This window comes from Anticarsia gemmatalis, chromosome 19 (assembly GCF_050436995.1).
Source record: "Anticarsia gemmatalis isolate Benzon Research Colony breed Stoneville strain chromosome 19, ilAntGemm2 primary, whole genome shotgun sequence".
Lineage (NCBI taxonomy): Eukaryota > Metazoa > Arthropoda > Insecta > Lepidoptera > Erebidae > Anticarsia > Anticarsia gemmatalis.
The window spans coordinates 5,989,205-6,014,536 of record NC_134763.1 but is presented as its reverse complement, the minus strand read 5'-3'; the positions used below and the strand labels follow the sequence as shown (position 1 = coordinate 6,014,536).

The window sequence follows — 25,332 nt, the reverse complement described above, 5'->3', positions numbered from 1 at the left end:
GCGGCTACGGAGATAGAAAACCTATTAATTTTATATCGGGATACTAACTTCTCAGTTTTGAGGTGTAGTAAAACCTTACAGCGTTCTCGAGTACACTAAAACGACGCTAAACTCCGTAAAAGGAAGCTAAGAAAAGCTCTTACGTCTCTCGTTCTCTCAATATATCATATTTTTTCGCAGACTCTGAAGATATACGAGCGGCGGTTTCGCGCGTGACAGGCTTCCGGGGGTAATATTAATAAAATTATTGTGGAGACACGTCGCGAGCCTCGGGCCTGACCTACTCGACTCGCAACTACTCGCTGTTGTCGACTGTACCGAAGTGTACCGCGCTCACATGTGCACTATATTGCGGACCCACTCTGCTACTCTACTCGTGTAACTACTGCGGCTACGACACTCATTGTTTACATTCACTGCCCGTTCAATTCGAGAACTAAGTACTATTTTACAGCGTATTATTTAGTAAAATTTATTGTTATAAAAGTTGATTACAGTTTCAAAGTTCTTCGTAGTAAATTTTAATGCTTTTCGCTTAGTAATTGAAAGCATTAATTTAGTTTTTGTGTCCTATTTGTCAGTAGCACTGTCCCGACACATGAATAAACAATTTATACTGATTGTGACCTTTAGTTGAATATCGTTAAAATTCGTACCAAATTCTTGCACAATGTGTTACGAAATTAGCTATTCACATAATACATTTTAGTAGCAAATGTGTCAAATTTCAATTCTGAATCACCACATGTTCGTGGAAACCGACCTCTGTTTAACATTAGTCAAGGGGTAAATAAAGGCCAGTGCGAACATTATAGGTTCATGGAATCACTCGTTAGTGGCTTTTAAAAGTTTAGTGGCAGTGTGTGGCAGTCGTTGCGCGGTAAGTAACAGGCGCATCTGAAATAATGACAGTAGTAAATCTGTACGCGACTGTACTGTGTGAGCTCGGAGCATGACGCGAACAAATAATTTGCACTTTCATTAACGAGCATGTGCTGTGTTTTCTTGTACTTCAACTCGAGTGTAGTAATGATTTATTACCTAATAAGGTTTTGTACCCGTACAAATTACCTCAGTTTACAAGTTATGGTTGGTAGTCGTGTAACCGCGCTAATCTATCTACCTATAACGAATGCGAATGTAACAAATCTGTTTTGCTTACTAACGATTCAGTTATTTACCGAATGTAATCATAATTAAGGTTTCATACATTCGGGTCCATAATAAAACTAAAACGAAAATGTAATAAACAGCCTGAGGCTAGGCAATATATCCAGCGGTGGATATTTATTGTTGGCGTACGTGGAGCCACCGGCGGCGGTGGCGGCGCTCGATCATCGCCGATATCCAATTACATTAAAATTTCAATTCATTCATCACGTTCACAATGAGCGGGCGGCGAGCACTTTTTTTGGCTGTGTGCCCTTTGATTAGATTCAGTACTGAACAAACCCATCCATCGCGCAACCACAAAAAGGTCGGTGAAGCCACCTCGGCCGACTCTCGTTTTCCATTCGTTCCGCTGTCCAGAAATTTTCGCAATAAAATTAATCGTTCCAATAAAATTGGAGCCGAATAGAGCCACCCATGCATGAACACTTTTTAATTGGGTCGCTCTTTTTGCTCCTTTCGCAGGCATCCAAACGAGAAATCGAACTTGAGTAAGACTCCGGTATACATTTAAACCTATCTTATCACCACTAAGATATCATTATTATTATACTCGATACACCCAACAACCGACTCACAAAAACTTGTTTAAGATCTGCCCCCGTCGTTATCGAAGAATCAGCAAAGTCGAAGTTGTGGTTTCAAAACTATGTATTTGAAAAGTTTACTTTGTTTTTCATTAAGGAATGATCGCTTGAACAAAGTTATTGAGAAGTAACTTTTTGAAGGGTTGGCTACGCTTGAAACACTGTGCCGGTGCGTTTGGCGCTCTCAATCAAAGTGAGCAATTTGTTGCGTGTAAACGCAGCTCCCGACGGATTGCATAAAAATCAGACAAAAAACATGGAACAACGATCCGTCGAACAAACGAAAATATATTTCCCCATTTTCATTTTCGACAAGCAATCGCGTTTAATGGGTTGAGCGCGATTCCCACTTGAGTTTGTTCGATTTTGTTTCATTTGATCGCTTCAGCGATTCACTGTGAGGTGTGGCAGCGAGTGGCGATAAAAATAGTCATTTTATTATTCGTTAATTTACATGAACAGAACTTTTCCGTGACTCAAGGTACCTTTGTAGAGTTATGGCTGTTTTGATAAAGCTTTTGTTGTTGTTTGAATTGTAACTGTATTATTGTGTATCGTGTATGTTCCGATTGACGGCAGTATACGCCCCTTGCCTCGCAAAGATTGCCAAGAAAAAACAATTGTTTCCAAGAAAATAGCATTACATAGAATTTATACGAAAAATGATCGACTGACATATGAATAACGCAAAGAAACTTATATAAAAATATTACAAGACTTGGGCCAGCTCCGGTTTTTGAACGCTAGAGTAAAAAGCATACATGTAGTGGAAATGTTCCAGTGGCCTTAGGTAAACAAGCTAACATGTGTATCGAGGCAAGTGGCGCGGAGTTTTTGCAAGCGTACCACTATACCGGGAATTTTCCCTTGTATCCAGATACCTACAGTCTTTTCAACAAAAATAGCTGGAACAATTTTGTAAAAGTGAAACGTTTACACGATTATTTACGATTTAAAACATACATTTGTCTTGTTCGTGAGAGATTGCAAGTATCTGTCTAATATAGGGATCGAGACCACACTGTCAAATCCAGTATCAAACAAAAGTTTTAAAAATATCGAAATATTTGAAGAACGTCCAAAAAAAAATTGCATGAATTCTTACCCAAGTCTTCGGCGTCTTCACTCCACTCCCCCTCCTGGGCCCAGCAGGCGGCCAGCATCACCAGGAGCCGCAACCACATGACTGAGCACATCGTTCACCAAACTCCTTCACATTGCATCATACACGGCACTACACCACATAAAACTGTTATTTTTTCACACTCACACACAACCTCTGGCTTACGGCCAGCTTTCTGTCTTTTATTAATTTTAATATCGTCATTTTATGAGTCACCATTTTCGAGAACACAATCAGCAATACAGTTTTATGATTTCACTCTGTATTTATTATTTCAATCCTGTCATCGTGTCAATATATCCTGTAAAATTCGACAGTTGTAATGATCGTAATTATGAAGATGTCCATTAAAAATCAATCGCGAACGACAGTAATGCGAGGAAATTGTATCGTTAATAGATTATGAGCTCTCCCGTAGGCCCTGCGAGGCAGTTAGAGCTACTGACGTAGACACGAATATACTGGAATTGATTGCAAAATTGACATTTATGTTATTCTTTAATGGATATCGAATATGGATTCGGTGAAATTTTAAAATGTTAAAGTTCATTCATAATAATTTATTAGCTAATATAACCTCAGTGTTATATTGTGGCGTGCTAATATAAAAGTAATAGACTGGCCTCACGTATAGTAAACATACAGTTGATAACTGTATTCTTGAATTATTTATTACGATTCTGTAGAGCATGCTCCGACTACTAAATGCAGTAACTACTATTGATTTTAACCGGGTATTTTGGGAAGTAAATCTTTGGCAAAACCACATTGCAGCCCTTGCACGTTCGCTCGGCGGCGGTGAGGAGCTGGCGGCCTGTCTCAGCCCAATTCAGCTGTCATTCGTGCTCTAATAAGGCGCGGAACAAGACGTCGGACATCATTCCCAACAGGAAATTGACTTTCATTGGATTTTTGGTGTTCTCAAAACTTTCTCGTACACGCCGAGTTTGTAAATCTTTTATTTTGAAAAGTTTGAATAGCGATGTTCACGGAAATTGTACGAAGATATCTTATTTCATACAGGTACGAATTACTTGTGATTTAATACTCAAGTTCAAAGAAAATCGTTTAATGTTTTCATGACTTTTCCGTACTAAATAAATACACTCGGACAGTTACTGGAATTTCCTAAAATATGTCGTCAGATCATAGAATAAACAGCAAAACAGATTGTTTAAATATTGACTGTTGTTTCGAAACATTATATAGAATATTATTCTCGGAAACAATGGGAAATGAGATCGTAATATTGTAGGACAGTCGTAACTTTGAAAACAATTCTTCATGCAGTTTGCGCAGTTGTGTTGTTTGTTTTGACAGAGTTTAAATATTTCGTTTTATTTTAGTTTTATTTACGATACTAGGTAAAACAAACCTATTTTTCTCTTTTTAACTGTTATTACTTATTTAATCTGTTATTTGAATTCGCATGATTACAGAGTAGTACAACCTGTGTGATGTTAGCTTATATTGTGAATAAAATTTGTCTTACATTTTAATTATTTATAAACCATAAAAGTGCTATAATATGAAAATATTTATTACTTTTATAATATTGACCCATTCATTAACATGTTCTGTAGACATGCTAATTAATAAATAGTAAATGTAATGTCTGTGTTATGAATATTAAACAATTGAGACTGTGATTCAACTGGCCTACATAGACTTGAATGATGGAGTAAATTAATGTTTTGGGAAATGTGCGTGTCTTTAATTAATTAGAGTACATCGGCTAGCCTCAAAGGAAATCGTTTCGGTCATAAACACATTGAAACGTCTAGTAGAACACATGTACAAAGGGTCGGCTTTCAGTCCCCTGTCAGAAATATAAAACTTTGACGCTTGGTTACGCATATACACGGGTAAATAATGTCTTTTAATCTCTACAGAAGCGTCTGACCCTTGTCCTGGGGAATAAAAACTTTCCAGAGAGGTTAGAAACAGGAACGTAAAATTTATTTTTCGATTATGTTGTATAATACTCGGTCAAATGGAAAGGGCTAAAGGGCGGCTCGTGAATGATAAGGTGGAGTATGAATTATTATAACAGTCAGGTACATTTACAATAGCGTTTCTATCTCGTCGTTTGTAAGCGTGTTTCGAGTATATTTTATTAAGTTTTATTTTGATAAAATGTTTCTTAAGCACGCGTGACAGCTGTTCTTTACTATTATTCTGGTAAAACCTTTTAGATCACTAGTTTCTAAAGAGATTTTTCTAGGTTCTTTAAAGGTCATCTTTATTTTTAATATGGGTATAAACGCTGAAATATAACACTCTTAAACTTCTTAATATAAACCAAAAATGTTGGAAGTTTTTAACGAAATTATCATTCGATATAAAAACATGATAGCGAGCCCTCAAAGTATGTTCCACAAGTGTTTCGGCGATCATACCGCGGCTACTAAAAAGGGACATCCCTACTTTGATAACTTTTTAATAAACATGAATATTGTTGTTGCGTCATAAATCTTGTAACCGACTGTATCGCAAGACAATTTAGTTTATCTCATTTTTTATTGAATATAAAATGGCTGAGTGCGTACCTCTCTTATCCGATCGGGTTATTTATTGCACAAGTTTGTTTTTGACCGCCTCACGTACTTTATAGGGCGAACCTTTCCTATCCCGAATTGCCAATTGCTATTTGATATATACTTTATGCTGTAACTTTTCGATCTCATATTTCTTGCTATTTTTTCGCTGTGTTTACATGATTGCATTTTGTTTTACAATAGATTTATTGAATTGTTCCATAGCAAAGTGCGAGGGAATTCGAAAAATTATTCATACAGTTTTATTAAAAATTCGTTTGTGCTTTTTCAAACGGTTTTGACAGTTTTATCTGTTATTGATAACAATATTTGAAAGCCAGTCTATACAGTAGAAAACAAAATTAAAAATAAAACAAAAAATGTTTAAAAATTAAAAATGTTCTTTTGAGAGCAAAATCGAAAGAAGATTGTATTATTTCAAATGTGTATTTCCGTAACGGTGTTTGTGTAAAAACCATTGTAAAAGGCAACAATTACAACAATAACCCGTATCTTTGTACAAATTCAGTGGAAACATGCGCGTAATCTCCGCTTTAATTACATTACAAAGGTAAGAATATGTTAACTGCGTCGCAAAACAACTTCGGATACCTGTTCGCAGGTTGTAGATACAAGGCAATATACAGAGCAATTCTCATTCCCACCCAATATGACAAAAACCACCAATACAAAAGGGGCGCTCTAAAAAAAGGGAATAACGCGAGAGATTACAGGCGGTGTTCATTCTAAACCATATCCAGCGATAATGGCGGCTAAGGTCCGGTATGAGCCGTACGCACACCGCTCGGAATGGGCGTCAATGCTTTGGAAGGACCCTCTTTCGGGCAAACGACAATGCTGAATCTTTTATTAGTTTCGTGAATGGACGGCCAGTTGACATAACCGTCGTCGACATCTGTTGTGATATTACGCCATCTTTTCCAGGGCGTAGTTCCATCGATCCCGGCCGGGAGCCGAATCGACTATTTTTGTGCACGTGGAATATCTGAGAGGCCAGAATTGAATTCGGCTGAATACGTGTAGGCACCGTATAGGAAAATTGCTAGAATCGGCAAATATACGTACCTACACACACACTGTCATCGCTTTATTTATAATAGATGGCTCGATTGAATAACACTTTATGACCAGGTTTTTATTGTATCGTGTGATGCGGTGCACGGTTTTATTAGTTTGTTCACTTTGACAGGGCAAAACTAAGTTTTATTCATCGAAAAAAGTGTGATAGCGCAGTGGAAAATAAAATAGTGAGTTTTAAAACTGGCTGCAAATGTTTTGTTTTTGTTGACCTGAGCGTAGTAGTTGATATGGCATTATCTGAGCTGTGCTTAAAGTGACCGGAAGGCTAACGGAGATATTATAACATTTAAAATTAAACAACTGTCTCGACGGGGTACAAAGCTAACGTTTCCTATCCCGTGCCTCGTTGAGACCCTCTGAGATTTTCCCCTAAGGACTAATTAGAATAAAAGAGTGTTAAACTTGCTCTAACTGATGGACGCTTTTGGGCAACGCTTTTGCTACACTCAGTTCCCTAGAGAGTGCCTTTCCGGGTACCACTGTGGTGACATGAATATTTTATTCTTTGTAATGTGATTCACTGCACTAATGTCAACATGAACTTATCGACACCCGCTATCCTTTTAATTAAATGCCCACGAATTAATTAGTGCCTAGTTAACAAAGCAGTTTGAAGTATCTCTGGAAACCTTTGAACTCATGTCGTCATTATTATAAGTTCTCACGGCATTGCAAGTTTATTCTACTAGTGTTGAATCGTAAAGTATTAAATTATACATGAAACAAGTAAGTTGGCTATTTCTAAAATAACTCACGAAATAACTAATTTCAACTGCCATTGAAAGTTTTTATAACCTAAATAAAACTCAAAACGTCACTTACTAAATTTAACCAATTATGTTGAAAATAACTTGGAAACTGCAGGCTTATAGTTTGCAGAGGTCCGATAAAATATTCCAGTGGAGAGATTGTTCGACACGACGTTCCGAAATGGACAATTTTATTTTCTGCTGAAGGGAAATTCGACAGTCGTAAAATAAGCCGCTAAGCAAATCTGTCATGACGTCATTAAACGGCTGGCCACGAGGATTATTTTTATTTCTTGCCCAAGATTTATTTTCCTTAGATTAGCATTCCTCTTATTTATGCTAATGTAATTTTAATGGCGCCGCCTTTTTCGGCTAATTTCATTTTACGAAAAACTCCCTGGATTTGTTTTAAACCTTGGCTTATTAAGATGGTTTTGGTGACGATTTTACTTTAATAAAATTTGAATTATCGGTTTAATTAAGCTTGAGACAACTAATTTTCCTTATCTTTGTATATTGGGGCCAACGAGTCATTAAGTCCAGAGATCTTTTATCATTCGGATTTTAAATTGAATCTTAGAGGGGCAGTTAGGTGGGCATTATCGTTAGAGTGGTACAAAGCTGTAATAAGTCAACACGGTCGCCGAGGGAGTCACGAACCCTGTATCGGGAAATTGGGATTGAAAGAAATTCGGTGTAGGAGCGCGCGTGTAGCGCTCCGGCACGAACAAACAGTGGCGTGCCGTCCCCAGACCGACGTGTAATTGTCTTCATCTTCTACCACGAACATTTGTTTACAACTCGAACAACTTCAAACGTGAATGACAGATGTTATGTTTGACTAGCACGACATCTCAACGATTCGCTTGTTTCTTGAAAACATTACAAAAGGGTTTTGAAGAGGTACGTCATTCTTAAAGTTTCATTTTTTTTGTGGGAAATGTCTGGTAAAAATTTCTTTCAGCAGACATTACTTTTTTATAGCGAAAGGTTTTAGAAAATGAAAAAGTAAAGAGGTTTAACAATTAAACAGGTCAAGCGAATAAAACGGTTATTCACGTGACGTTTTAGTCTACGGTTTTTAAAATATCAATCTTCATATTTGTGTCTTAGTAAGAAGATCAACTTGTAAAATTATGTAAGACTGGGATGCTTTTGAACCAACATTCGCGGATAATTATTATTTTTAAGCCATACTATGTATATTACGTCATAATTTTAGGCGATATTTCGAAGTGTATTACAATTTATTTTTAATTGAAAGGTGAGAAACAGTATGGGCGAAAGTTTTTATAACAATATTAGGCTATTTTTAGAGGCGTCGAGTTTGTTAAGCTTACGGATAATACCGCTAAAGGCGAACCAAAGAAGCGACTGTAAGCCGTTTGAGAATTTATAATTTCAAAAAGTTTTTCTTCAAAAAACGAAGTTTATATAGCTAAGTGCATTTACTCGAGACGTTTTAATTTTACCACAATTCTATTTTTGGTTTTCCTCATTTAAAATCTCAGTCATACTTATTTATTAACCTTTGGTATTTCAGTACCAAACATCGGCATGTGAATGTAAATATAAATGAGTCAGTTTGTGTTAATTTTATAATTATTACTTGGAAGTATACTTGCCAGTACACATAGTGTTTTGTAGCCCACTGTCGCAAGCCGATAGAATACATAATTCCTATAATGATTTTTTATTTATGACAAAATATATCCATTCATAAATAGATTCAAACTCTCAAAAACATTCCGTTCTGTATCAAAAATTCTGATGTGATTCACGGCAAAAGTTTTTATAGTTAGCGTGTTGGACTCAAAGTTCACTTGACTGAACATTTCACGAATTTCATTCATACAATTTTAACATACGCATGCATACAAATTGTTGAAAATACCATGGGCACGTCGCATGACGAGAATCATTCTGTGCTTCCGCCGTCATAAAACTATACCGTTCACTCAAACTTTTGTATCGAGTGAGTTTTATGTGAGATGCCAGCGAGATCCGGTGGTACGGGATAATTTTATTTATTTGCTTGCTAAACGTTGTTTACAAAGACTTGTTTCTATCAAGTTAATGTACTGATTGTTATTAGCTGTTTGACTTTATAATATGAGATTTTTTAAAAATATTTTATTAATTGATGTTTAGTAATAATATGAAGAAGTAACTATTAGGCTGAGAAATAAATGGGAAATTAGGGAATTCATATCAATGCCGTTGGGTTTACGTTCAGGAGCTAACGTTTTAACAACATAGAATTTTTTTACTTATAAAAATAAAATAAAAAAATGTTCCAATCGGGATCGAACCCAAAACACGAGGCTGGAAAGCAAAAAAGGTAAGCTTTTTCACCGGACGAAACAACGTTTTATAGCAAGCAAAGAGTTTTTAACAGCTTGCATGTATTTCATTTCTGGCTAAAACTCATACAGTTTCAATGAAAGCTTTTTGTCGACAAAATTCGTTTAGCTAACAAAAATGTTCAAAGCCAGCTTATTCGCGAGACCAAATGCAGTTTATGAAATTTATTTATATGCGACACGGATATAATTGGAGTAACAAAATTGTCCACGTCGTAAAAAAATATAGCCAATTTTCTGTGTCGTTTTTTATTTACGAAGTTATTATATTCTGGTTAAATTGATTCCAATACAATGTTCCGTCCTTCTCTGATAAAATTTGAAATCGTTCAATTAGTTATTTTTGTTTTAAATGGCTGTAGACAACACAGTAGCTATCCCGAGTTATGTTAAAAACATGTTCTTTCCGATATTTTTGCTGAAATACCAAAGGTTTACCTAATTTTAGTTTCCAATGCGTTTTATCTATGAATGAGTACAAAAGCCGTTCCTTGATAAGTATCGATGTTAAGTAAACATAGTTAAAATGCAAACTACAGTGTCACGGATCGTTGTTCAGGTGACAGGCTGATTGCCAGGTGTGTCTCCTCTCCCCTCGTTCCTTATAATTTCCCTATAGGGTGCTTTGCAAATAGGTAGTTACCGTGATGATAGGCTTCGCGATACTCCTGTCATCGACATCGGTGACAAACAATGTAATAGTATAATATTATGTACACGCTCTGTACAATATACAGTAGCCCGATTCTCTACTACTATCGACTATTGACAATCGGCTTGTCATCGAGAAATTTTGTATGAAATTTTTATCAGTGCCCCTTACGGGTGTCGTAGGAATTATTTTGGCAGTACATGCTAAATGTCAAATTTACTCAAACTACTCATGAATGATTTCCTGCTACTAACGAGTTATTGAGTAATTATTGAGGAATTTTATAATGAAAGTGATTGCCTTCATAAACTTGGATATAAAAGTCACTAAATATCCTTTTTTCAAAACAAATGATTGAAGAGTACATATGACAATAGGTTTGAGAATGGTTAATATATCAAACTTACTAATATGTCACAGATTCGAATCTCATTCATACCCGTAACACTTCTAACAAAAACCGGTTAAGCTGAAGTGAAGAAAGATTTACTTGGTATTAAATAGTTATGCTAGTATTATACTAGCATAACTATTTCATGTATGATAATAATGTAATATACTATACTACTAACAATTCCAAAAACAAAATAGAAGCAATATAGAGGTACAAAAAGATTATGAACTGCTACGTCATATTCTAAGCCTGTCTAAATCATACTGAGTATGTAGATATATATTCGACTAAACTTGGAAATAAACAGTTATATTTGTGTACACTTTATCAAACAAAGTGTAAAACAATTTTACTGTAAGATACTTAATGTATAGTCCATTTACTTGAGAAAAGCTTCAAAGGACTGTAATGAAAAGAGCCCAAATATTTTAGCTTTGGTTTTCCTTTCGTCTTTGATATACTTAAATAATATTTATGAGTATTTACAATATCTTTCATGTTGGTATTTTAGTTCGAGCTTCTTAACATTACGTGTTAACTGTAAGTAATCTCTTACATGAAAAATGTAAGTGTAAATACTGGAGTAGTATAAAAAATGTATCTAAGTTAAATAAAATAAAGTTTTATATTCTGTTACGAAGAAAACTATTACAAATGTTTATATTGAATATAGGAAAAAATAAGAGCAATAATATTCATACCTACAAAAGCAGTAATAACTAGAGCGAATTTCTCTAACGTCGGTACTATAGAGTATCAAGAATTTGACGTTTCAAATGTGCTGCAAAAATAGTTCCGACAATTATTTTCATACAGAATTTCTCAAAAGCTTGCCGGTTGTGGATGCTTGATATGGATAGTGAATTGTGCTACAAATAATATTATGTAAGAAACATTTACTATGAGTTTGATGGATATGCCATGCATTATACATATAATGCCAAATATATAAAAAATATTCCTGAGATAAAGTTATCTGTAAAAAGAAAAATCGACCTTTAACAATATACCTAAACCTTAATTTAGTCAATTCATAATAAATAAGTTTAAAAACTTTACAGAGACAGTGTCAGATGGTTCTAATCTAATGGCTTAATAATTCCGGCTTAAAGATTAATTATTAAAATTAAGAAAACTTTCCCTCCGATATCGTTAATGTATCTCGATATCTGGTTAATGTCCCTTGTTGGAATATCATTAAAGTCACAAGACAACTTTATTTTTAGCTTCTATTTATAATTATTCAAGAATTCTATAATATTGAATTGATCTAAATTGAAAGGAGGTCGTTAACATCTAATGACATTTTAGCTGAAATGTCAATCTGTGGGTCTCAATAACCTATCTTCGAATAGTGGTACATAGTATCTGTACAGGTTAAACATACTGTATTTTTAATACGTAGAAATTACTTTTTTATGGCAACGTTATTAGATGACTGTAACAAACGGGTATATCTATAGAGTACAAAAAATATATTGTTTAAAAAAATAGATACACGAACGTCCTACTTATATGTTTTTGTTTTAACGAGTACAATAACAACTAATAGGGTTAAAGGTACATAGTAACAAACTAAGGTCAGTGAAGGTCAATATATTATATAAAAACACTTTATTGCCTTCAGATGACGTAGATAGGAAGTAAATGACCCTTAGAACGTGCGTGGGAAGGAAAGTACCTTATACCTTTTATTTTCTATTTTCCTTCATAAAGATGAGTGGGGGAAGGAAGGACTATTATTGTCAAATTAAATCATTGATTCAATTATTGCTTTCGGTTACGGTTGTAGGAGTTTTGGCCTGACTTACTTCATAGCGCGTTCTTCTAGCGAGTAAGCGACGTGAGCGCCGAAGAGCTAGGCACGGCAACGCCTAATGAGCGTATCGTTTTGCTAATGTGCGGCGTGTGTAAGGGACCTATAGCACTTAAGATGGTCATCACTCTACCACCTGGATGTGGTTGAGTGGGGATGGTGGTGATGGTGAGTTCGATACCTACCAAGAATAATTAAAAAAAAAGTGTCTTGAGACTTTTGCTAGCTCAGTAGTTTATCTAAAGGTCAAGTATGAACGCAGGTTAGTCTGTTATAAAAGTAAAATGTCGTCTGCGTGCAATGCACCCATGTGGGAATATAATAGTGATACTTTTAATTACTTCCAAGAAGAATCCATAAATGATATTTATTTTTATGGGAAGAAATAATTGAATGTCAATTCAGTTGACGCAACGTTATTATAGAGAAAGAACTGTTAAATTTTACGTAATAATATGCATTTCCAAATATCCTAGCGCTGTGACACCATCATAGTGAGTTACTTAAGCCACTGCGCTTTTGGGACCAAGAGATCTTAAGTGAGCAAACATTTGTACAAGGGGTCATGGTGTTTGTGCTCGTGATTTGTATGTTTGTTTAACTAATACGCGCCAAGGGATCGATCTAAAAATACTTGGTACTCTGATCTATGGATAGAACTTCTTCCTCATCTTTACGTCTGTTCCTACTACTTATATGACAAATCGATAGTAGCGATTACTCTTGACATTATCGTATGGTTTTTGTATGTAATGTCTATGCAAAAGTAGTTTATTTGAATACTATGAGCGATATACTTTCCAAATAAAACTAGTTTGTTACGCAATTGGTAGTTTTAATCGCCACTTAATAAATGACTTTAAATGTCCAACAAGCAAATAGTTGACATTTAAATAAAATAAGTTCGATTTTATCGAAATTAGGTACACACTTCCTCATAAATATGTTTACACCAAGACTTAATATGGAAGAATCAAATAAATGTTCGACATTTAGACAAAGAGTTCGACATTATCGAAATTAAGTGTTTCAAACCAATATTCTCAAAGTTTACGGGATGATTAACATAATTTACAATAAAATATTTACTTCATCTTTTGCGTAAATTATTTACTAAATATAGATAAGATTATGCTCTTATAAAACTGTAACAGCATATACTCAAGTAATAATATAATATTCACGTAGTGCGGCCTCGATACCATTATCTGTAATAATTATTAATATGAAATACCTACATGTATCTGCGTGGTAAGCCATTTAGTTTGATGGTGCCTTTAATAATTATCAACCGTTTGGTAATCGCTCGTGACACTAATATGCGCAAATCGATTAGTTGCTGTGTTAGATGGGATTCAGTTTAGATATGCTAATTATTTTTATAATTATATAATACTACCGTTGAAAGTCAGGGGGAAAACAGAACTCATAATGATGTTTACAATACTTTAGTGTCCCGGGCAATTAATTGGCAGGAGATTTTCTGATACTAAATATCGGGACGATACCAATGTACTCATTACCTATTGAAGGAACTCGGGTTTTAAGTAAGAAGTAAAAACTATTAACAGTGTTTAACAAATCCTTAAGGAATTTAGTGGCAAATGTAACTGTTACATGTTTTATTTGCGTGTTAGCATTACATAGTAGAGCCTAATTAACGTAATTGTAAACCAAAATCCCGGGTTTGAAACTACATCACTACTAAAATAGTTATTTGCCGCGAGTTTCAACAAACACATTAGCTGTATCAGTATTTAGCGCACCAAATGTCTGTATAATTACGTAATCTGCCGTAGCACTTCGTAGCCAAATATCTACGAAATATCGTAGCATATTCGTAGCCTGTTCGTAGCGGAGCACCAATATTTATTCGTGTTAATATAATAAATGCAAAATCGTGTCTGGTTTTTGTTGGCCTCTCTAAATGGCTGAATGAATTTTCATGTAGCCTAGCTTACAATGTAGATTAACATACAAATTCCAAAAAGATTTTATTCAACAGAGGCCAGGAACAATCATTTGGCACAATTATCATTTTCACGCAACAAGTGAATTGGAATGAATGTAGTTTTAGTTCGAAGTAAATAACTGTATGATAAAATTAATATTTACGGATTACGTGGAATTTATGAATAGTCAAACGTAAATAGGTTAATTACAATGATTTTCTGTAGGTAATCCTGATAACCCGTATATGCACGTGCCGATATATTTAATTATCATTTATTTTAAATCGTTATAATCAACACGTAATCGATTTGTATTCCTACAACGACATACAAACGTAAATATGCTCAATTTAAATACACTGCTGGTTTTATTTAACGATAGTAATTAGTTGTTTCATCAAGCGCACAATGTTATTGACGTTCATTGAAGAAGCGGCTACTAATCTACTATGAATATCAGCTATCGCTATCCTACTCGCAACTGAAGCTTATGAGAAGGACATGAATCAATCAGGGCAGTAATCAATTTTAAACAATGTAAGCTTATAATATCGACGATGGAATCGTATTTTTTAGAGAGCATACTACATTACTTACCCGCGGTTTTTGAGGTATATTTAGCGGTAGTTTATCTATTTAATAGCGTTAAAACTCATACAAAAAAAACGCTAATGAATAGATAAACTCCCGCTAAATGTACTCAGAAACCGGGGGTTATTGCTTTTTAATTAGCAGTCACATTTGGTACAAATATTTGACCAACTTTCTTAAAGGCTCAACGCGGGTGTATTTTTACACCTCAGTCTACACCTACGGGTATAACAGGCGTGATATTATGTATGTATGTATGTATGTATGTATGTATGTATGTATGTATGTATGTATGTAACTGCGCAAACTGCTAACGAGTACTGGCGAGAATGAAATAGTCATTGCCTAGTTTTTAATTGCTTCAAAGAAAATGGTTGTACTATTTTATGGAAACTGTGTCATAAGAACGCAACCGTTTGTCAATTTAGTAGTTTTATTCTTCCCTTTCGTTTATACAGGAACCTTAAACTAGCTATACGAAAACATTCCTTTGTAAAGTAATTCTCGGTAGCTGTTCCAGGAACGAACTGACGTTTAAATCAAAATGTGAACTTTATATCTCATTTTTGGGAATAAAAAAGAGAGATTTTTTTGTGAAATGATTTTTGAATAATCTTGTATTACATTTTTAAGTTATCATGTATAAAACAATGATACAACTGCGTAAAATACTAAACGTCTTATAAAACATGAACAATCATACTATATTATAAATGTATAGCGATTGTTCTATTTAAACGAGGCAAACCGTCATATTAGTAACAAGAAATAATACAGGTTCATATAAACCGGTATGAAATACTGAGAAGTTCCCGTGCTCTCCTGAATGTGATTTGTAGGACTTCAAAGTGTAAAATGTCTGCTCACTGTTACAGTATTGACTGAGATATATTGCGCAACTAGAGCCTTCTAAGACAACCTTTGCATTGTAATTAAATTGAATTCTAAGTACAGTGAAGTGGTAGAATACTTTGCCCCATACTACCTATGACTCTATATTTTTACCACCAAAATTAGAACTATAACTAAATCAGTAATATGGTTAGAATGTGAATATTTGTGAAAACGACTGTATGGGTTTGTTCTTCGGGCTCTAACTACTTGGATGTGTACGAGGCCTGATTTTATGTGTTTATGAATAAATGTGTGGAATTCGTTACTCTTTGATAAGAAATACTAAACACGCTGGGCCCTCTAAGTCGATGGGCCCTCCTTTTTCAATCGTAGGGCCGGAAGTAAAGATTTGACTGTCATGTAAATAATTAGCTACCAGAAGTGTTAGTTCATTTATATCTGAACTTATAAAAAATACTGTTTGTTCAAGAAAATCTTTTATCATAAGCAAGAAGATAGGCTAATCATCCTAACTTCACGATTTATTTTTAAATATTGTTTCCGCTCAAACATTTTACTTTACTAAAAACCTTATTTTACAAAGTAATTACACTGATGATAACATAGTGTTATGATCGTATAATAAAGACAAATTTTAAGAGCCCGAATGAAACATAATATTTAATGGAAGATAAGTTATATTGGGGTAAATTTTGGGATACAATTATTAAGCCCCTAATAGGTAAATCTCGTGTATTGATTCGGGTAAAATGGGATGAATCGGCTTTCAACATCGGAAATGTGTCGATTTTAGGAAAATACACTTTGTGTGAAGTAAGTTTAGTAGATTGAGGGATGTTTTCAATGTTTTAAAAGGGATAAAGAACTAAAGTGAATTTGATTTCAAAAGTGAAAAGTTACATTTAGGTTACGGTTACCTTTTTATAAAATTACAGTAAACATATTTGTGATATTGTAACAAGATGTCAACGTAATGTATGTTTAACAATGTTTTAATTATAGTTAATAACTAATAATCTGAGAATGTCTTAATTTTGTGCTCCTTTTATCACCTGTATTCTTAGATTGATGGACTGCATTTTAAAACTATCTAATAAACAAACGAAAAATAAAAATAAAAATGAAAGTTCTTTTTTTCTTCTTAATGGCTTTCCTGGTAGCTTTGAAAAAAAAATGTAATCATGATTTTCAAATGTTCTTTTCTTCCTTTTAACCTTCCTTGTCATATAAGAATGTCGTTGGATTAAATTTTTTTTGAATACTTAGCCTGTCTACAAACTTTAAGGCGATCAGATAAACGGAACGATTATCTTGACACTACAAAATATTTGTTCGTTTATAATGATTAATTGGTTTGTGTCGGACTTCCACACGCGATCAAACAACATTATTGTTTTTTAACTATAAAAATACATTTCCATTGGTATTTATTGTAATGATAAACTTTAACATGAGTATGTATGTGCGTTATAACAATATAGATACTAATATGTACTTCTAGTATATTGATTTTTTTATATACAATTTGAATTCCATAAAAGATATGTTTGTAAGGGGATGCAGTGATGCAATTTATAGAAAACGAAACGAGAACCTGTGAATCAAACTAATATTTGTTGCGTATGGGAGTTGAACTCTCGACAGTTGATATCTACATCAGTCATAGTTTGACATAACTTCTGAAAAGATCGGTATAAAACACTCGTGTATAAACTTAAAGACAAATTTCGTCGTAGAAAGTGTATAGAATATAAAAATGTCTTGAAGAAATATGCATACGAAAAGTATAGGCCATTAACCCCATCGGTTAAGCAAAGTTGTCGGGATCAGATATTCAATAGGTGCTCCTTGTTTACATATTGAAACTCCTTCGTGCTTGAAAAACACGTACGCCGTCGGTCCCAAAATCTCTGGCTGTCGTTACGCACAGAAACCTTAGAAATCCTGAGTAAAAATCGGGAACATGGAACCTTATGCGGTAAAACGTCAAATCCTTACATTAGAAAAGTTAAATATTAATAAATTTTAAAGTTTATCCCATGATGCTTAGGAACAGATCGGTCTCCAGCCAGATTAGTTTATTTAAGAAGTTACTTTCAAGTCATTCTTCTGAAAAAGTTATTTGTACCTACTATCAAACTATCTATCGACTATCAACAATCGTCTAGTTATTGAGTAATGTTTTTAAGAAAATCTGATCAGCATCTCTAGCGGGCTTTGTAGAAAATATATATACAGTAAATTTAGGGATTCTCAGACTAGGAAAACACTATGGCACTTAATTACTTAGTTTTTTCTCATGTTGTTCGTTAAAATCTTTTTAATCCTTTTCTACTCCGGTGTCTGGCAAAAACAACTATAAAACTCTTTCATATTTGATATCCCAAACCTAAATTCCGTTCATTTTGATTTAAGCTTCGACAAAATTTATTTAAAACTAAAAATATTTCGAATATGTGAAAAAGTTCCAGTTCCATGTGACCAAAATACTAGGAAATTACAAGCCCAAAAACACTGACTGTTGGTTTTAGCAGCGAGTTATTTTTTGTTTACTGTTATTCTAATACAAACATTATTTGAAAAATATAATATTTTATCAAACCGGAATAAAACTAAACTATAAATATGTAGAAACATTAATATGTTCTTTCTTCATTCATTTATGAAAAATCCTGTAAAGCATATTGAGAACTTTAATAGAGATGGTGTACAGAAGTGTTAAACTATATGAGATACAGAAATTATGTTTAAGCATCAATTTTAAACGTTATAATAATATTATACACAGATTTCTTTGTCACTTCTCATCTTGTCTTGAAAAAAATATCAATCGATTTGAATCGAGTCCCAAGCTACTTGCAAGTTAATATAACGCTTACAATATTTTATGAATAGTGCCGTCACTTAAAGCGAAATATTTCAATAAAAACGTTCAAGCTGATGGTGTTCGACGAAGTCTATTGGTTTATTTTTAATACTTTCCCGATAGCAGCTCAACAGAATTACTGGAGAACGGAGACAATAACTAATAAGTTTTCTTTTAAGCGTCCAAGAAACTACCCTCGGCGATATTGGATGAACACTGTCAAGAGATCCTATTATGTCTTGTACTTACCAAATGTGGAAGAACAAAATTGTATTGGGTAATCCCCCCCTCAATCGCGATCCTTTCTCACAGACAACCGTTGTTATGATATACTTCGCTTAGTAGAAACCGCCTTTTAAAGTTCGCAAAATTTTGGCAGCCAGGGAAAAAGTAATATTAATTAATATTACTTTTTAGAAGTTCTCATTAATGAGCCTACTTTTTCCAGCGATACCTGGCCTTAATTGTTATAATTTAGTAGCTATAATACGATTATTATCAAAATGTGTCTGATACGTTTTTGGCCTGATAATTATGAGCGAGGTACGATGTAAAGCGAGATCTAATATAGACAAGAAATAAACGTAATTAGATATTTACTCGTTCTTTTATGAAATTAAAGGGCTCTTTGTACAGATGTTCACTCGGTTAATGTACATTTTATAGCAAAATGAAACAGCTATATTTTGTTAGTTTTATGAAAGCTTTTTTTCTTTATATAGAATTTATGTTACTGTTAGAATTATTAGGATTTCAGCGGATCATTTGTATAATTTTTGTGATTTTAATTTTGTTATAGCAGAGTAATTACCTAATGGATTAATATAGACATAGTATCTCTAAATCTCTAATCTAAAATCATAGTTTATCTTTATCTTCAAAAAAGTTTTCCTAATTGAGTGTTTTAAAGTATTTGAAACCTTTTATTGGTTATATCTTAATTGACAACAAGATCTAAAATATTCTTTATCTCAAATTATACTTCACTAGTACCGGCGTTTTGGCAAAACAATCGCGCCAAACAAAATGGCATTCAAAGCGCGGTGATGTTCAAGTTAAGCCACTAATCGTTCAGTTATAAATAGACTGACTGCACAGGAAATTGCTTAACCTCTTATCGTTTAGAAAGTGCAACCGGCTATGAGCGTCTTAAATAAATAAACTTCATTGTAGTTTGTACATTTTTGGCAACTCTATTAGCTAATACGTGACAATCAGCTGTGTAGCGTTTATCCACTACTTTTTCATCAGTTTCAGCTATATCTATGTAAGAAATAACAAAAATCTATTCCTAATTCAAAATCAAGAAAAAATAATTACTTATTTGTACCAACCAGGGTTAGCTCTCAAAACGACACGAAATATCTATTATTTTCATTTCATTTAATCCTAAAGAAACTAGACAGAACATAATTCAGAATGACCGTACCAAATGTAGTTTATCTCAGAAAAGATTCTGTTAGTATATACTATTTCTTATTAGAATACTATGTCCGGTCTAATTAAAGCTAGAATATATTTCTTACTCGTAGAAGCTGAATTCTTTCTTTACCGTGCTGTCCCTTGAGAGAAAAAATATTAATAATAAACCGGCGAGCGGAAAACTCTTGGACAAAAAAAAGTACAAGCGGCCAGTGATTCTCAGGAAATAAATACTTTTTCTGCGATAATAATGGCCCTTACAAGGAAGTTCATTCTGTTGTGCTTTGTTCTAAATTTAAATTTAAAGAATTTTTATCGTCTAATTGTTTAATGGATTGCCTCAATGATCTCATAAGAATAAGTTTATACGATTAATTTTTAAAAGACTACTGCTCAGTCAGTCATTCGTAATTTCGCAATATTTAAGCACTGCTCTATTTTTTTACTTACTAGATAAATAAGAGAAAATATTTCCTTTGTAATTAGCGTATTAGAACAAGAATAAAATGAAGCCATCGTCGTAAACTAAAAAAAATAATTTGTCGTAATATTTCTTAAGAAATAATGTTACATACCCATTACTATTCGCTTGTTTCATCCGTATGGTTAATAAATAAACTATAAATATTCTTGCAATCCCGTTAGTTTACTAATTTTCATTGAAATCTGTCAAATAAATTCAATAATTCAAAAAATAAATAAACGACAGTACGTAAACTTTAGTAAATAACAGGGAACACACTTTTTGCTTTAAAAAAACAATTAAAAAGAAAATGATTGACTAGATCAACAGGTGAAGAATATTTACGTCACAGAGCACAATTTAAATAGTCGATTATTTTATTGAGTGTAGGAGCGCGTGCAGGTGGGAGCGGGCCACTGAGCCCACAGCCATTCGCGACGAACTACGAACGAGCACTGATTCGGCATTGGACGATGTTTTCCAAAGGTGAGGATATCGTGCGCTCTCGGCCACTCTCGGCTGCTTTCGGGTAACTAATCTCGATTCGATTGTGAAAAGAATTTTCATATTTGGAATTGATGCGTTCCGTATGTTAAAAAGTTTTTATTGTGTTGTACTCGATGACAAAGCATTTTTAAACTTCTTTTTTTTAATTCGTAACTGAATATTGGATATATATATTGATTATATCGCGATATTCTATTGTTTATTCTAAATATGTATTATGTTAATATTCCACGTAGTAATGCAATATATAAGTTGTGATAGTGTACTGAAAAACTACAAGTTGCGAGGTTTGTTTAACAAATAAGGAAACTTTCCTGTTTATAACTAACTGTTATACCGCGCAACTTAGTTGCTGCATGTTTCAGCCTGCATGACAATCTAGTGGGAAAACTTTCATGTCTATGGGATCACGTCCTGTTGTTTGAACAAATGAACCGGGGACAGGTTTACTTTTTTATATTACAAGTTACTATTTTGAAAAAAATGTTACTTTGTATTGTTATTCACGTGGTTTTTAGCTACAATATACGTTGTTAATAATTAAGTAGTAAATGAGTTTAAAGGCAATATAGAACTGATTTATATTCAAATAGTGACTTAATATAATGAAATAAAGCCCGTTTTTATTTTATGTTATTTTGTTCAAAATAAGATGCGATGCAAAATCATCCAGTTTATAAGATTTGAGAACATTGTGCTAATGGATTACGTTGATTGATTAAAAATTACAATCGTTATTTTATTGAATTTTAGAATAATATAAATAATAGTAAGAAATCAGATATTGACGCTCTTATTTCGTAATTTTGAGTCGACGACTTTTTTTTCATCAAGTTCGCATGTTGACAGTAGCAGTCACGATCCCACGTATTAATTCCTTAGTTTTTCATTCTGAACCACTTCACAGATATTGAAAAGTTAAATAAATTATTAAGATCAGACACTGATCATAAATGTTGAAAAGGCATTTGAAATAATGACGACAATCCTTTGCTATTAGGCGTCACTCATTTGATATTCTATCAGAGCCTGAACAAGGAATCGGCAATCTGCTTCACTAAGGCATCAGACAACTTCGCTAAATAATTTAATGAGCAATTTGTCAAAGCATGGATTATATCTAAAATTCCCTTTCTATTGCGATTAATAATGATGTCTATTTTTGACGCTGCAGGCTCGTGTCGCGTCTATAGACGTATAGACAGTTGTTGTTCATGATAAAATTGGCTACAGTAGTCTATCACATCGGCTGTACGGTCAAAAGCAAAAATATCCCCTGGCTGCAACGTCCTCAATAGTCTGAATAAATGAAAATTCTAAAATGACTTCTGATTTTCACCTAAAAATAGTTTAAGGATGATTGTGCATATATTCATACAAAAAAGAGCGATTAAAAATGTGACAGTATTTACATATTTTTGTTCGTAACTTATTCCTGATTAACATTTGTTTATTTTTTTTTTAATTTTAATTATTATATAAACAAATGCTAATCACAATGTCCAGTTCTTTGTATGTTATTTGTAAAAAATCCCGCGTCGTAAGACGATACGTAAATAAATCGTATCTAAATATATTTCAAACAAATAGTACCTATATTTAATATGACTGTATCCCTATAATATTCATAAAATTGCATTAAAATTAATATTTTGAATAGTTCAAAGTACGGCTTCGTAATTCCTAGAATTTCTATCAGGCCGTACATGGCATACTACGGATTATAATATCAATGCTCCCCTCATTAAATTTTAATCACATTAACATGCATATCATAATATTTTAGTTTCGTTTTGTATTTGTTTGCTTTACAAACATTTTTTTGACGTGAGTAATATTAAGTTAAATTAATCTGAGACACTAATTGAATTAGTATTTACTACTAAATCAAGTTATAACTAGTTTTTGTTACTCTGGAGTTAATACACGTACACGTATATTGTACGTGTTGAACTGGTAGTTTTTCGCGTAACAATTAGCAACGCTGTCATCCAAATTCATGGTAGTTGGACAGGTAATGTACGGCACATAATTGCAAATTGAAACGTTATTACCGTGATGCGGGTCACAATATTGTTTGATACGAATTTCAATACAAGGGAGTTACGTCACGTGTAATTAAATTTGTTTGTTTGCGCGCACACGCCGCCACCGCCCGCCGCCCGCGCCGCTACCGGCTTACCGACGGGTTTGTGATTTTTGCACGCCCTGTATACAGAAAATATTACAGGACGAAGTTTGATGAAATTTTAATCAAAATGTGTTCAAACCCGCTTGGCTACACAGAAAAAACCTTTTTGACTTATGTGTATTTTTGGTTTGCTTGTTTAATTTTATGTAAACATGTTCGTTAGACAAAATACGACTAACTAAATTAAACAAAATATTATTTACCCAATTTGTTTGTACGAATTCGTTTTTGAAATACCTGTGGAGTTTTGTTTAGATTAGAAATGAACGGGTGGGCGCTGGCAAGGATAATTAAATATTCAGTTCCTGTATTTAACAGCGCTAGTTATATTCAACTGTTGCCTCACGTTTCGTCCGTGGTATGCTATGAGAAACAACTAGGCATATAACTACATAGTTTAGAAACAATTGCAAGTAACGAGAATTCTCATTTTATAAAAAGTAAAAGATATGAATAATATTTTCACAGCAATGTGTTTATTTCTGCCTATTAATGAGTAAGAATTGCAATCTTACCTACTCAATAATTAAAATGTTTCTAATTAAAACTTTACGCTCGTATAAAGTTAAAGTGAATACGTTTTTATAAAAAGTTTGTAGTAATAGTGACTAAGGTTTATCATATGCAATTTCTTTTTGTCTCTATATCGCTTAAGTTCATAAAACGAGTCTCTAATAATTAACTTACAGGACTATAAACTGTTTACAATTTATCAGCACTTAGATTTATCCAACCATATCTGTAATTTTCTTTAGCAAAACAACACAATCAAAGCTTTTCAAGTCCTTCATTATACCTTTCGTTGGTTACGTGAATTTGTACCTGGATGTTTTATAGTAGAATATTTAACAAAATCATAATAGCTGTAATAAATTACCTAGTAGATATAATAGTAAGCGAAATAGCAGTTTTGTCGGTAAGATAAGGCACGATCGCGGGCGTTGTTCGCGAGATATTCAACCTTCGAACTACAACCTTCAGTGAAATTATAAGTTAATCTAGTGTGTGGAGAAACTACCGTCGTATTATTCAACAGTTCTCAAGGAATGTAATATGTCGTAACTTATGATATAACTCGTACGTCGTCTGGTAATTTAAGGCCCTTCTCATTTGGCTTGTATGCCTAGTGCTTGTATTAAAATTTAGTTGTCAACTCGTATTGGGCGGTGGGTTGTTTAGGGCAACACAACTAGTCCCTGTTGTCACTTTATTGGAACTTTATTTGTACAGTAAACTGCTATTGTATTGAAGTAGGATTGTCCAAACGCTTATTTGTACCAAGATTGGTAAATTCATAAACTTACGATTCTGGATATTACCTATTTTAAAGCCTCTTAAGTAAGATAAAGAATATTAAGGTTCTTTATTAGCAGCTATTTCACAATATGACATGTACCTTGAAACAAATACTACGAATGTAAATGTAATGCTACATATTGTTAGCTTTATCTGCGTTAAATCCTTTATGAGAAATTGTTTTTCAGCAATTTCGTTACTAAAATGTTTTACTGCATAAAACCAATTGTTGAAAAACTCAGCTAATTGCTTCTAGTTTGGAAAAACTCGTACGTGTTGTCAACTCTTTTAAACCTCTAACAATCCACGGATTATTCTATAATCCAACAGAATAAAATAAAAGTAAAATATATGAACAATTCACGTTGTCAAAAAGAGATTACGCAACGAAATTTCTGTAGATATTTATAATGTATTTTCATACTAACAAGCCTATAAACATTAGCAAGTTCCAGTTACGTCCAGAAACCTAATTACCCGAAATAGATGAACAGAATTATAGTTAACGAGTATAATGAAGATCGCAAGTTAAGCCGCGTCTACACATGTCTAATATTCCCTCTGTGGCAGTGGAGTCGCGTTGAGAAATGGTCCCCCCGCGCCCGTGTGACAGGGCCAGCGATTTTTCTCCCGGGATAGGCACGTATATCTTACAGTTCGAGATAAGGGGACCGAGACAGCTGTTAGGTATAGATAA

At 33.6% G+C, this 25,332-nt stretch overlaps 1 protein-coding gene across 6 annotated transcripts in view; it reads right to left on the bottom strand.

Moving 5' to 3' along the window:
- Positions 1 to 21,083, bottom strand: part of LOC142981199 (neural cell adhesion molecule 1-like) — a 77,790-nt gene extending 56,707 nt beyond the window's left edge. For 4 of the 6 annotated variants that reach the window (XM_076126915.1, XM_076126919.1, XM_076126918.1 and 1 more), the window contains exons 1-2: positions 20,754 to 21,075; positions 2,863 to 3,181 (exon numbers count right to left, since the gene is read on the bottom strand). In XM_076126915.1, the coding sequence (XP_075983030.1) occupies positions 2,863 to 2,953 (91 nt within the window). In that variant the 5' untranslated portion in view covers positions 2,954 to 3,181; positions 20,754 to 21,075. Of the gene's footprint in view, positions 1 to 2,862; positions 3,182 to 20,753 lie in introns of all 6 variants that reach the window. The other 2 variants (XM_076126916.1, XM_076126917.1) reach the window with 2 other exon arrangements.
- Between the last annotated feature and the right edge of the window lie 4,249 nt (positions 21,084 to 25,332).